At 30.2% G+C, this 15,568-nt stretch overlaps 1 protein-coding gene across 4 annotated transcripts in view; it reads right to left on the bottom strand.

Annotated features, from left to right (window-relative positions):
- Nucleotides 1–15,568, bottom strand: part of LOC142319454 (putative sodium-dependent multivitamin transporter) — a 75,111-nt gene that overhangs the window by 32,522 nt on the left and 27,021 nt on the right. For all 4 annotated transcript variants that reach the window (XM_075356762.1, XM_075356764.1, XM_075356765.1 and 1 more), the window contains exon 3: nt 1,756–1,974. In XM_075356762.1, coding sequence (XP_075212877.1) covers nt 1,756–1,974 — 219 coding nt within the window. The remainder of the gene's footprint in view (nt 1–1,755; nt 1,975–15,568) is intronic.

Here is a 15,568-nt window from a genome sequence, read left to right as displayed (position 1 = left end):
CTATTCTTTTCCTGAAACCAAATTGATCTTCTCATAACACTTTTTCCACTCTCCTCTCAATTCTTCTATTCAGAATTCTAGTTAAGATTTTTGATTCATTAGTAAGTAATTAAGCTATCCTTTTTCAATGCTTGCATTCCAATCTCCAATTATTATTACATTTTCATCTCCTTTTATGTGTTTAATTGCTTTATCAATTTCTTTGTACACATATTCTAGCTACATTTTCTTGAAAAAAAAAAAACAGCTGTGGTTTTCCATTGCTTTCAGCAGTGCAGTACTCAGAAGATTGAGTGATGTTGATATGGCTGATTAAGTCCTCCTGACTTACGACCTTAACAACTACTGAAAGAGCTCTGCTGCCTTCTTTCAGGAATTAGAAAACCAAAATATTTAGGAGTAATAATCAGCTATAATGGAACAGACAAAACCTCTTTAGAAAGTAAACTGGCAAAACTAGAAAAAGTAGCATTTTTAATTAAAAATGTTTATAACAAAAATGAATTATCCATCAATACCAATATTAGACTTTATAATACATTTTTCCCAAATCTGTCATTCTTTATAGTATGGAGACAATAAACTTAACCAATCTAAAAAAAAAAAAAATATTAAAAATGGAAGAAAGAATCTACAAATAAATATACAGACCTAAAAAAGGCTAAAGTACTTATAAATTAGATCAAACAAAGAAGTTTATCAAAATATCAGTATATAGAAATAGATTTTAGTAAAAGAAGATAACGATTTCCTGGACATATGATGAGGAAGAATGAATCTAGAATGAAGAAAACAATTTTTGATAAAATTTGAAAATATAAAAACCAGCAGGGTTCCATCCAACAAATGAAAATAAAAATGGAAAAATTTAATTTAACTCAAAACATTTTTAAGAGTTGAATTTAGGAAGTTCTGGTACAATCTGAACTTATCTGTGGCACAGAAAAAGACCAGTGTAGGAAGTGGATTGAAGAATAAAAAATTGTCAAATCAGAACAGATGAAGAAATTCTTGGAAGCAAAAAGAAGTCAGATAAGTAAGATGCGTGATACTTTGATGGTCTGTTTGCAAAAAAAAAAGAGCCACTAACACTTAATGCACAGTTATAAAAACATATTTTTATTGTAGGCCTGAATGCAAGCAGAATGTGTGCTTTTCTCTCTAGAGAAAGAAATTTGCTTGAGAAAGTGTTATTAAATTTTGGCTTTTACAAAAACAAAGGAAACAGGTGATAAAAGTCATTAAGGAAACAGAATGAAAAAAAAAATTGAAGAATAATTTAAAAAAAATTAAGTATAAAATGTATTCTTCAAAGCAGCATAATTATAATTTATGTTTAACAGAGGGTACCCACTGAATAAATATTGTATTGATTGCAACAGATATTTTATATATACATTGAAGATTAATAAGATTTTCTGCAAGGAGAAAATATTTTACTGTCAAAAACTCTCACAAGAAGATGATTTAATATGATTACTAATCAACTTTAAAATGATAAATACTATGTAATGTGTAATTATTATTTATTGATATTAATTAATTAATTATACTAGTACTAATTAGAGCTGCAGTCAATCTTTACTGTATGGTCTGTACTTTAAACTCTGCTGTTAATATCTCTTGACTAATGAGCGTAGTTGCTATCTGGTAATAGTGCTTTTATGTTGGTTTACTAGCTTTATAGTCAATTTTAATTGGAGTAGAGAAATATTTTATAATTTATTAATTAATATAATGAATCATTTACTTTACCTGATTTGGTGACTGAAGTCCCAGTTTAAAGAAAACAGAGAAATATAAATCTGTTATGAGTGGATATAAAAGAAGGCTGCTTATGTATGTAATCAATAGGTGGACACCAAAGGAATATGCATCAGCTGGAAATCCCACGATGTTTATTGATGTAAGGTGTGTTGCTGTTATTGATAAAGTTACTGGAATTAACTGATTTTTCTCATCTAAGATGTTCTCCTGAAAAATAAAATTGTTTTTTGTCATGGCTTTAACACAAATTATTTATCATGCATAATCATGTCATGTTCTGTTTTTAATCTTTTTTTATTTTAAGTATATTTTTTTTGTCATGGCTTTAACACAAATTATTTATCATGCATAATCATGTCATGTTCTGTTTTTAATCTTTTTTTTATTTTAAGTATATTTCTAGCAATTTAAAATTTAAATGTATTTTAAGTATATAATATTTTAAAATTTAAGTTTATGAATGTGATATATTAAGCCTTTATTTTTTTTCTTGAATAAAGTTAGGCACATGCTTGACAGTAGTTATTGAAATAGAAAACTTTTAAATTCAATTTTTTTTTAATATTAAAAAAAATGTTGATTTTAAAAATGAGTTCATACATGTTAATGAAACTATTGCATTTTTCCTAACTTTGAATCTTACAAATGAATAACTTTTATATCACAAAGCAGGAGAATGAAATTTAACTCTTTTCAAAAATTACATTAAAGATAACATCTGTTTAAATTTAATGTAGGTTTCATGAATCAATAGAAATGTGAAAGACAATTTTAAGGAAAGTAAGTCAGATTTTTCGTATATAAGAGGTCCAAACAAAAGGCTGATGTTTCGGAAAAAATATAACTAATATGAGACAGATTACATGGAAGAGGGGAAAATTATGTGCTAGAGGAGGAAAAAGAAATTGATTAAAACCATTATGAAAGTTCAGATGTAATCTAATTGAAATAAGACAATAAAGTAAATTTTAGGAAAGTGAAGAATTTTCAATAACAGCATTGTACTTTTCTATTTCAAAGGAGGCAGAAGCAGGTAAGTATGAGAATCATTGCATTATGGATTAATATATCATGTTCATGTCTTTTAACTGAATAGTTTGTACAAGAATAAAATAAAATATAGATCCACTAAATGAAGACTATTTTGGTTTCAGAAAAAGCATGGAAACTCGAGTCATCTAGAGTTGGTGAATTTAATCTAGAAGTGTAGAGGATAAGATCATGAAGGAAACAAAAATTATAATTTATGATAGATAATTAAGGGTGTAGGATGCAAGAAGTATGTTGAGGCTAGAGGTTGACACAGAAGAGAAATAACTTTTGCATCAATCAGTCAAGTTGCAAAAGGCAAACAAAATATTTATTTTTGTTTTTTTATTTCTGATAGTTTTTTCAATATAATTTAACTTTAATCTCTTTTGGAACAAATAGGCATGAGAATAAGGCAGTTAGAATATTTTGCATTGCAGTTTTCATTGAATTTAGTTATGCTTCTTTACTTTACAAAATTTCAGTGATGAATACATTAAAAATGTACAATGTCACTATGATGTACATGTGTCAATGTAGATACACACATTTGTTCAATGTCAACAAAATTTACTACTTTACTTTCAAGTCCTCCTCTATGAATCATGAGACCTTGCCGTTGGTGAGGGGGCTTGAGTGCTCAGGGATACAGAGTAGCTGGACCGAAGGTGCAACCATATCGGAGAGGTATCTGTTGAGAGCCAGACTAAGGAATGATTCCTGAAAGAGGGCAGCAGCTCTTTCAGTAGTTGTTAGGGGCGTGAGTCACAATGACTTAAACGGCCGTATCAACATCACTCAGTCCTCTGAGTACTGCGCAGCTTAAAGCAATGGAAAACTACAGCTGCTTTTTTTCCAAGAAAATGTGGCTCTCTGCATTTTCACATAGCAACAATGGAGGCGCCTTCCTTGGTAAAATATTCCGGAGGTAAAATAGTCCCCTGTTCGGATCTCCGGGTGGGGACTACTAAGGAAGGGGTCACCAGAAAATTAAAAAATAACATTCTACGAGTCGGAGCGTGGAATGTTAGAAGCTTAAAAAAGGTTGGTAGGCTAGAAAATTTAAAAAGGGAAATAGATAGGGTGAATGTGGATATAGTAGGAATTAGTGAGGTTCGGTGGGAAGAGGAAGGCGACTTTTGGTCAGGTGATTTTAGAGCAATTAACTCAGCGTCAAATAATGGGCAGGCAGGAGTAGGTTTCGTGATGAACAAGAAGATAGGGAGGAGAGTGGAGTATTTCAAAACGCATAGCGATAGAATCATTGTAATAAGGATAAAATCAAAACCTAAACCGACAACGATTGTTAACGTTTATATGCCTACAAGCGCCCATGATGATGATGAGGTAGAGTGTGTATACGAAGAGATTGATGAAGCAATTAAACACGTAAAGGGAGATGAAAATTTAATAATAGTTGGAGATTGGAATGCAAGCATTGGAAAAGGCAAGGAAGGAAATATAGTGGGTGAATACGGGCTGGGCAAAAGGAATGAAAGAGGGGACCGACTTATAGAGTTTTGCACGAAGTATAATTTAGTAATTGCCAACACCCAATTTAAAAATCATAATAGAAGAATATACACTTGGAAAAAGCCAGGCGATACTGGAAGGTATCAGATAGATTATATCATGGTTAAGCAAAGATTTAGAAATCAACTCGTTGACTGCAAAACTTACCCTGGAGCAGACATTGATAGCGACCATAATTTGGTGATAATGAAATGTAGATTGGGGTTTAAAAACCTGAAGAAAAGTTGTCAGATGAATCGGTGGAATTTAGAGAAGCTTGAGGAAGAGGAGGTAAAGAAGATTTTTGAGGAGGACATCGCAAGAGGTCTGAGTAAAAAAGATATGGTAGAAAATGTAGAAGAAGAATGGGAGAATGTTAAAAAGGAAATTCTTAAATCAGCTGAAGCAAACTTAGGCGGAATAAAGAGAACTGGTAGAAAACCTTGGGTTTCAGACGATATATTGCAGCTGATGGATGAACGTAGAAAATATAAGAATGCTAATGATGAAGAAAGTAAAAGGAACTATCGGCAATTAAGAAATGCTATAAATAGGAAATGCAAACTGGCGAAAGAAGAGTGGATTAAAGAAAAGTGTTCAGAAGTGGAAAGAGAAATGAACATTGGTAAAATTGACGGAGCATACAGGAAAGTTAAGGAAAATTTTGGGGTACATAAATTAAAATCTAATAATGTGTTAAACAAAGATGGTACACCAATATATAATACGAAAGGTAAAGTCGATAGATGGGTGGAATATATTGAAGAGTTATACGGAGGAAATGAATTAGAAAATGGTGTTATAGAGGAAGAAGAGGAAGTTGAGGAGGATGAAATGGGAGAAACAATACTGAGATCTGAATTTAAGAGAGCATTAAAAGATTTAAATGGCAGAAAGGCTCCTGGAATAGACGGAATACCTGTAGAATTACTGCGCAGTGCAGGTGAGGAAGCGATTGATAGATTATACAAACTGGTGTGTAATATTTATGAAAAAGGGGAATTTCCGTCAGACTTCAAAAAAAGTGTTATAGTTGTGATACCAAAGAAAGCAGGGGCAGATAAATGTGAAGAATACAGAACAATTAGTTTAACTAGTCATGCATCAAAAATCTTAACTAGAATTTTATACAGAAGAATTGAGAGGAGAGTGGAAGAAGTGTTAGGAGAAGACCAATTTGGTTTCAGGAAAAGTATAGGGACAAGGGAAGCAATTTTAGGCCTCAGATTAATAGTAGAAGGAAGATTAAAGAAAAACAAACCAACATACTTGGCGTTTATAGACCTAGAAAAGGCTTTCAATAACGTAGATTGGAATAAAATGTTCAGCATTTTAAAAAAATTAGGGTTCAAATACAGAGATAGAAGAACAATTGCTAACATGTACAGGAACCAAACAGCAACAATAACAATTGAAGAACATAAGAAAGAAGCCCTAATAAGAAAGGGAGTCCGACAAGGATGTTCCCTATCTCCGTTACTTTTTAATCTTTACATGGAACTAGCAGTTAATGATGTTAAAGAACAATTTAGATTCGGAGTAACAGTACAAGGTGAAAAGATAAAGATGCTACGATTTGCTGATGATATAGTAATTCTAGCCGAGAGTAAAAAGGATTTAGAAGAAACAATGAACGGCATAGATGAAGTCCTACGCAAGAACTATCGCATGAAAATAAACAAGAACAAAACAAAAGTAATGAAATGTAGTAGAAATAACAAAGATCGACCACTGAATGTGAAAATAGGAGGAGAAAAGATTATGGAGGTAGAAGAATTTTGTTATTTGGGAAGTAAAATTACTAAAGATGGACGAAGCAGGAGCGATATAAAATGCCGAATAGCACAAGCTAAACGAGCCTTCAGTAAGAAATATAATTTGTTTACATCAAAAATTAATTTAAATGTCAGGAAAAGATTTTTGAAAGTGTATGTTTGGAGTGTCGCTTTATATGGAAGTGAAACTTGGACAATCGGAGTATCTGAGAAGAAAAGATTAGAAGCTTTTGAAATGTGGTGCTATAGGAGAATGTTAAAAATCAGATGGGTGGATAAAGTGACAAATGAAGAGGTATTGCGGCAAATAGATGAAGAAAGAAGCATTTGGAAGAATATAGTTAAAAGAAGAGACAGACTTATAGGCCACATACTAAGGCATCCTGGAATAGTCGCTTTAATATTGGAAGGACAGGTAGAAGGGAAAAATTGTGTAGGCAGGCCACGTTTGGAGTATGTAAAACAAATTGTTGGGGATGTAGGATGTAGAGGGTATACTGAAATGAAACGACTAGCACTAGATAGGGAATCTTGGAGAGCTGCATCAAACCAGTCAAATGACTGAAGACAAAAAAAAAAAAAAAAAAAACTTTCAAGTAGACCAATTACAATTTTTTTGTACTGCTTTAGATCCAGCTAGCAATTTAATGAAATTACTGAGAAATGTAATTATTTCCTACGTTAAAGAAAAGATAAATCTCATAATTATGTTGGATAAACATGGTTCATACAATTTTAATAAATTTATTTTATAGAATATTAAATTGTTACCCTTATGTATACTTGACTGCAGACAATTTTCATTGAAGTTTTGAAAAAAAAAACATTGGTTCTTAAGTTTTAAGTGCGTAACATTTGCTGTTTTCATTACAGAAATGTATATTAAATGTACTTTGTATTATGCAGTAATCCATTAAAAATGAAATAATTGCTTCTGTCATTTCTATTGTAGATAAAAGTGAGTACATGCTTTCATAAATTTTCTTTAGAATAAGCAAAACTTAGCATTTTAAATTTGTAGATAACTTGGGGAGAAATCACTTGTGATGTTAAGCACCTTCATTGTAAAATATCAGTGACATTGAAATCTACTGAATACATTATTATTTCTTCCAGGAAACACAATTTAAATTCCAAATAATCATAAATTGTTGTATAACTTACATTGTTGTATAAATTACAGTTTACTTAACAAAATTAACAATAGTTTTTCTTGTTTATTAATGTATGCATATAATGTAGTTATTGATTTTATTTATATATATTTATATATTCTTTTCAGGCTATTAATTTGTTATAATATCTCTTGGATTAGGTGTAGAGTGTTGATTTAAGGCTAGCTGCAAACTAACATCTTGTGGTTGGATCTTGTATCTTTTTTTTTTGTATGGAGCCAAGTGCAGCTTTTGTAAGATGACACTTTTATGTTTTAAGGGAACAGTTACATATATGCCCATACCATTAACAGGTGTTACAGGCTTTGATGCCTGCAGACTATGTTGTTCGTGCCAACTTTGCAATCAAAATGTTGCGTCATTAAGTTAACAGATTTCTTGATTGTATTGTATTAAGTGATGAGCATTATTATCAGCATTTAATTTTAGTGGAAAAGTTAACATACATAATGTCTGTATCTGGCATGGGGTCAGAAAATTTCTATCAACTCTTACAATGTGAAAGGGACTACTCAAAATGAAATGATTTCTGTGCAATAACCCGAAGGCAAGTTTACAGGATGTTCTTTTTTACTGAAGCAAGCATAAGAGGAATTATTATCTGAATATACTGTATAGATGGTTCTTTCCTCTACTGCAAGATGGAGCAGAGTTTTATTTGACAACAAGATGGTGTGCCTCCTTATAGCATAATTCTGTATGGATTGGATGGATGACGTTTTCCCCAACTGCTGGATTTTTCAGCATGGACTCAGTGACTGATTGTGGTGGCCTCCAAAGTCATCTGATCTGACTCCATGTGATTCTTTTCATATCTGCCATGTGAGTTAAGCCTAGGTGTAGTACCTTGATTAGGGTAATTACTCTATGTATTTACCGCTGGTTCAAATAATAAATAAAAAATAGACATCTATCGCTTTGTAATTAGATATGATCCTTTAATATTTGAATGAATAATACAAGATTATGTATAAGTGTATATAAAAATGCCTTTTAATGATTCATAAATGATACATTGTTAAGAATATATATAATATTATATTTTGTAACTTGGAACTGTTGAGTCCATGAAGATTGATAAAAGAGGGCTGGAAGAAGACTGACTGAATGTAGTGCGGAGTTTGCTTATATAGCGTGTATGGAGCTGCAGAATCATCAGAAGCCAAGTGCAGCCGACAGGAGCTGAGTGTGAACTGATAGAAAGACCTTTAAATTTTAAAGTCCTTAAATAAATTTGTAATAACATGTACTGAGTCTTAACATACTGCCTGCCAAAAAATAATATGAACTTTTTTTTATAGTATTAAAATGAACTGTTACAGTAAAAATATGAAATGATAATGATGCTTGATTTGTAATCTATAATTATATAATGTAGTTAATGATTTAATAATATATAATATACATGAATATAATGTATAATCTAAATGTGAATTAGATTAATTTGTAAACTAAATTATAAATGCTAATACAATGTTTATGAGTATGCTAGCAATCTTAATTTATGCAGGTCTCTAGACCTCTGGCCACCATAACGAATCATAATTGGACATATTGAAAAGAATTTGTTTGCGGTTGTGGTAGTACATCACTGTAACTGATCTAGCTTTGTTCTTGGTTTGAATATTTTGATTGTGGCCTTAAATCTTGATAAGGATTACGTTTATTATTATTGTCAATATTATTGTCTTTGTATTAATGTTAAGATTTGTTTTTGGTACACTCTATTTCCTTTGTTGTGAATTGAAGATTTTTGTTGGCATACATTGGTTTTTGTAAAATCAAATCGTTCTTTTTTAAGAGTTATAAAGGAGTCTTGCCTTTTCTAATACTGTATATGTTTATGCTTCAATTGAGGAATATTCTCTTGGGATAACTTAGGCGATATATTTTGATAAATGTTGTAATTTTCTTGCGACAGATAGTTATGATTATCATCGATATTTGAATGATATAGTTTATTCTTAGAAGGTTGTGAATATTGTTTATTATTATTGTAAAATTTTTTGATCGATACCTTAGTTAGTGGTTTCTCAGTAATAAAATATCTTTTGACATTTGACTCTTGTCTCATCTGGATTAGTTGATGCCCAGAATAGCATGAATTGTGTTCTTTTAACTTCCTTCGATTATTTTGTTTTTCATTACATTGCTAACATATGATATGTATGATTGAACTCTACCAATTTTTCTCTGAGACTGATTCTTAAACAATAAATATTAATTTCAGAGTTATTACTTTATAATTTAGAATCATTAAATTTGTCCATATGGATGAGTGTATTATGTTTCTTAGTACAAATCTTACATCAATTTTTTAAATAAAATTGATTAGTAGAATGATCTTTATGCAAACAATTAGAACAACAATTATTATTTTCCTAAAAGAACTTATGATCATTAATGGACAAGTTTAGAAATTCCTTACATTGATATAAGTAATGATTTGAATTACAAAATGAAAATTGGTTAAAGTTAAATTTTGAATAAAAACTGACATTTTTTCTATTATATTGTTTGTTATGATTTAAAGTAAAGCATTTGGTAAAAGTTTTAATTGAATTATTGTAGCAATTGATGTTGTTTCCTGTATACACTTGCGTATTTGAAGTGACTATGTTAACATTTTCTAGAAGTTGTGTTCTTGTGTTGAGAAATTCTGTAAAGTCTTTAAAGTTGGGAAACCTTTGATTTGACAATTTCTTATTCCATAATCTTAAAGTGTTATATTCCAGTTTAGATGTTAGAAATTGGACTATGATAAATTTATATGTATTAACAGGAAGTTGCAATGCTTCAAGTGAATTTACATGTGAGGATATTTTGTTAATAAAATTAGACATAGTATCTACTGATTCTCCTTTTATGGAATCTGAACTTACGATGCAATTAGCATTATGAGATGCAATTAAATATTTGTTATCAAATCATACCTTTAATAATTCTAGAGCAATAATATTATACCTTTTGTTAGTTATTGGCAGATATTTAATAGTGGCTAATGCTTCATGTTTTAATGAAGCATGCAAATAATGTAGTTTTTTTAAATCAGTATTATTTTGTATTATGTCAATAAATATGTTATAAAAATGCTGCCACTAACACATTACCTCTAAATACAGGTATACTGAATGGTTGTAATTATGTTTGTTTAATTATTGTATTTGAATTAATTTCTTTATTAGATGGTTTTTGTTTATTATTAGTATCATTTATTAAATGTTGCAATTTGTATTCTGTAATGCACAAGTCTTGTTCAATTTGTTCATGATCCAAAAATAAATCATCATCAAATTTCATTTAGATTTTTGATTGAATGATGTTATATCTGTCTTGCAAATCAAGAAAATTCCTTAACTTAATTTGTAAGTTAATCATCTTGTAAGAGATCAAATTTATCAGTAATTCTTATTAAAGAGGCCTTTACTGATCCTCTTCGTCAAATTAATTGTTCCAATTCCATAATGGTATTAAATAACCTAAATTAATAATATAAAATGTTAACAAAGTAAATTAAACATGAAATGAATCAATGATATTACATAAATGATGAAAGAATGTAAATTAAATGTAATAAAAAATTAAGAACGATGTCACGTAAATTATGTATTATTTAAAAAAAAAATAAAAATAATAATGATGTGTTATTTATTTAAAGGGACTCATCCTTATTTACAGAGAGTCTTTTTATGCAGTAGATTGTTGAATATGAAGATTCTTGAATGATGTTTTTTCAAATTGTTGATTTTATTCACAGTTCTGGAAGATTAAATGATGAATTCTTCAAAAATGTTGATTATATATATCCGTGGTCGGAGGATCAAAAAATATGTCGAGATAATATCTGCCTTGGTGTAATATCTTGGTTAGGGTAATTACTGTATGTATTTACCACTGGTTCAAATAATAAATAAGTATAGACATTTATCACTTCGTAATTAGATATGATCCCTTAATATTTGAATGAATAATACAAGATAAGTCTATATAAAAATGCCTTTTAATGATTTCATAAATGATATATTGTTAAGAATATATATAATATTATATTTTGTAAGTTTGAACCGTTGAGTCCATGAAGATTGATAAAAGAAGGCTGGAAGAAGAGTGATTAAATGTACTGCAGGACTGGCTTAACTAGTGTGTATGGAGCTGCTGAATTGTCAGGAGCTGAATATATAGAACTGATAGTTCAGATAGCTGAACTGATAGAAAAACGTTTAAATTTTAAAGTCCTTCTTAAATAAATTTTTAACAACATGCATAGAGTCTGAACATACTGATTTACCCAATTTAAGGCACAGGATGGAAACAGCTGTTGCTTCATTACTTTATAAGCTGATTAAAGTATGGGACCAGCTATTCTGTCAGTTGGATGTGCATAACATGGTGTACTACAAGTGCTCACATTGATGAACCTTTGTAGGGAAAAATCTAAGAGGTACTCTTTAATTTTATTGCAATTCATGACTGTTAGTCAAAGTTAAGAGATATTTAAACCTTTGAAACCTTGTTATTTTTTTGTATATCTTAAGATTAAACAAAAAAAAAACAAACAAAAATGTAATACTATTATACTGGTGATTCAAAATTATATGGCAATACTTCATTGTCATTATCATATAGGTTCTTAACATGGCACTGTTGGTATTTTATATATAAAATATAACTAATAATGAAGGTTCAACTTCAATAAACAATTTATCATGTCAAAACTTAGCCAAGCACTTTCATATCTTCATCCATCCTCAGTGATATCCATAAGATTAAATACAAACAATTTTTTTTACAAAATATATATATATATTTTTTTATTTAAAGTTAAATAAAATAAAATAACCAAAATTTTATATTCATAACAGTTAATCATCATTTATTAAAAGTAAAGTAGTTTTAGTTTTACTATTAACAGTCATAACTAAAAGTATAATCATGTCTTGTCCGTAAAAGAATCTCAATTGTTATGATAATATGAAATGAAAGCAGTTTGACCAACCTAATAATCATTAATTATTGTTTATGATTTGTTTAAATATAATGTCGCTATCAGATTTAGTTTGTTCATTAGTTATTTATTTTTTAAATAAATGTAAAACTTTTCTAAAATATTAGTTTTATAAAAATCATTAGTAAAAATATTCTAATACATCAATAAAATCGTTTGGACTGTAATTATGTTTATATTTCAAAATAAGTTTCGTGAAGTTACAAGTCTTTATTTCCTTTATTTATACAGTTAATATGTCTGATTCAACTGAAAATAAATTAGTAGTCATACCAATATATTTTAAATCACAATTTTTGCATTTTAAGGTATATACTCCTTGTTTAAATTATATTTATTATTATGTTTTATTGTTTTTGAAGGATCTTTATGATTTATATAATTTATTATTTTGTTACAGTAACAGTAATTAATGATTATTAGGTTGGCCAAACTGCTTTCATTTCATATTACCATAACAACTGAGATTCTTTTACGAACAAGACATGATTATACTTTTATTTATGACTCTTAGTACTAAAACTAAACTACTGTACTTTTAATACATGACAATCAATTGTTATGAATATAAAATTTTGGTTATTTTATTTCATTTTAAATGTATGTTTAAAAAAAAATATATTTTTATATTTAATCATATGGATATCCCTGAGGATGGATGAACATCTGAAAGTACTTGGATAAGTTTTAACATTTTATATTGTTGGTAAGCTGAACATTCATTATTTATACATTATCATATGGTTATCATCTGCCCTGATGCAGCCTTTCCTTGCACATGTCCACTTCATTCTCCTGTGTTCATGGCCAAACTTTTAATATGCTGGTAGCTCCTATTTTCTCTTATATGAGTATTGTCAATAATCTTTCTCCCTTCACTGGCCTCTTGCTTTGCAACGCCTAGTTGTGATTTAATTGATCCTTTTGCTCTCATGTTATGTTCTGACTTATATTAATTAAGCTTCTATTCTTATTAACTCTTCTCATGCTTCCTTATTTTTTTACTTTGTCTTCTCCTCTCTCCTCCTTTGTCCTCGCTTCAAATATCTCCAGCTGTATTTATTTTTTTTTATTTTTCGTAGTGTCCATGTTTCATACCTACGTAGAAGTACTCTTGAAATGTAATTAATGCACTAGCTTATTATTTCCTATCCTCATTACTTAAGTTTTATCAACATTAATTTTCACATCATATATTCTCTCATAATGTCATTTAATTTTGAAATCATTGTTGAATCTTCTTTGCATCATCTTCAAATAAAATAACATCATCATTGGTCTCAAATATATAAAACTGAATGAAAAATATATTTGAAGAAATATATTAGAAATTTATTACCAAAAAGTTTATTAATTTACTGATGTACATTCAAAATATTGTTTAGTGGTTGCCATTGTGTTGAATTTTACATTCAGGCTATGCTTTTTGTACACATATTTTTATGCCATGCTAACTGTTACAGCTTAAGTGATTCATTTCTTAGTTCTTGTGTGCCAATATGTGTAAAATAAACCTACAACTTCAACCAGCTATAAAGGGAAGTAGTCTGATGGCATGAGATTGTAGTGGCCATTTACTGCCTTTTTCAACAAAGCTAATGTGAAAATAATCTCTAACGAGAAAAGTGAAGTGATGCACCATCATTCATAAACCACATTTCAAGTCTTATGAAATTGGATTTTCTAATAGTTCTATTAGATTCATCACCAAAGTTTTCATTACTACAGTTTACCTCTCTTTTCAAGAAAGTAGTAATGAAAACTTTGGTGATTAGAAAAAAGTACTAAGGCACGCATTAAATGAAAGTATTTGGTTTGTTGTAGCACTCTCATATGGGTTTTCCTTTGTTAAGAATAGGTGTTTTGAAAATGACATCTCCCACCTCTTGTGAAACATGATACATCAGTAACCAGAATATGAAAATGAAAATTGAGTTTCTAATTAATTATCAACAGAATTTGTCCGTTTATTACAATCTAACAGTGTATGCCTTGTGCAGAGTTATATATGAGGGTGGTTCAGAAAGTTCACGCCCTGATACAGAGGATATGGCTAGTAGGTCCAAATGGCGATTTTTAGTTAATTTAATATCCATTAGATGGAATACTAAACAGTTTCCAACACGTCTACTCAGTTATATAACTGTTGGGATTAAGAGAAAGTAGATGGGTGTTGTTGTGTGCAAAGTGGATAAAATCGAAATTCGAACAGTAATAAAATATTTCGTTGTGAAAGGTTTAAATCCGACAGATATAAAAAAAGAGTTAGATTCAACATTAAAAGAATCTTCCCCATCGTTTCCGATGGTAAAATTGTGCATCGTTTCCGACGTAAAAAAGTGTGCATCTGAATTCAAACGCGGTCGAACCTATTCTATGATGATGAGCGTTCAGGACGTCCTGCACCGCCACGACCGATGAAAACATCACAAAAATCCTCATTGTAGTATTAAAAGATCAACGAATGCAGATAACGCAAGCTTGCAAAAATATCAGTAGACCGTACTCACAACATCTTAACACCAGCATTTGGGTATGAGAAAGCTATCAGCGCGATGGGTGCCGCGTTTGTTAACGTTTGATCAGAAACGCACTTGAATGAACATTTCTTAGCAGTGTTTGGACATGTACATCTGTAATTCAACCGAAATTTTGCGACCTTTGATTACTCTTGATGAAACGTGGATTCATTATTATAGCCCTAAGACGAAGCAACAGTCCAAACAGTCGGTCGAAACTGATGGAAGTGCTCCAAAGAAGGCAAAATGTGTGTTCGTGGTGTAGTGCTCATAGACTTTCTGGATAAAGGACAATCACCGAAGAATATTACGCAGCATTGTTGGAGCAGTTGAAGGAGGTCATTAAGACCAAACGTCCACATTTGGACAAGAAAAATATGCTTTTTCACAATGACAATGCACCCGCGCACACGTCTTTTGTTGCTGCTAAAATTCACGAACTACGCTTCGAATTGCTTTTACATACACCATATTCGTCAGATTTAGCTCCGAGTGATTATTTCCTGTTCCGGAATTTGAAGAAATGGCTTGGCGAAAATTTGCCTCAATTGACGAAGTCATAGCTGAGACAGACGCCTATTTTGCAGAGCTTGAGAAATCGTATTTTACTGAAGGAATAAATAAGCTGGAAAAGCGAAATTATTGAGTGTATTATTATTTTAAAAGTTGATTATGATGAAAAGTAAAAAATAAATTTGGTAAGAAATTTTGTATTTTCTTTCTTAGGCCGCGAACTTTCCGAACGGCCCTCGTAAAATGGGTACAATTGTTTCTCTTCTAATGAAA

Source organism: Lycorma delicatula, chromosome 2, assembly GCF_047948215.1.
Source record: "Lycorma delicatula isolate Av1 chromosome 2, ASM4794821v1, whole genome shotgun sequence".
Classification (NCBI taxonomy): Eukaryota; Metazoa; Arthropoda; class Insecta; order Hemiptera; family Fulgoridae; genus Lycorma; species Lycorma delicatula.
The sequence above is the reverse complement of the archived record's forward strand: the minus strand, read 5'-3'. Positions and strand labels throughout refer to the sequence as shown.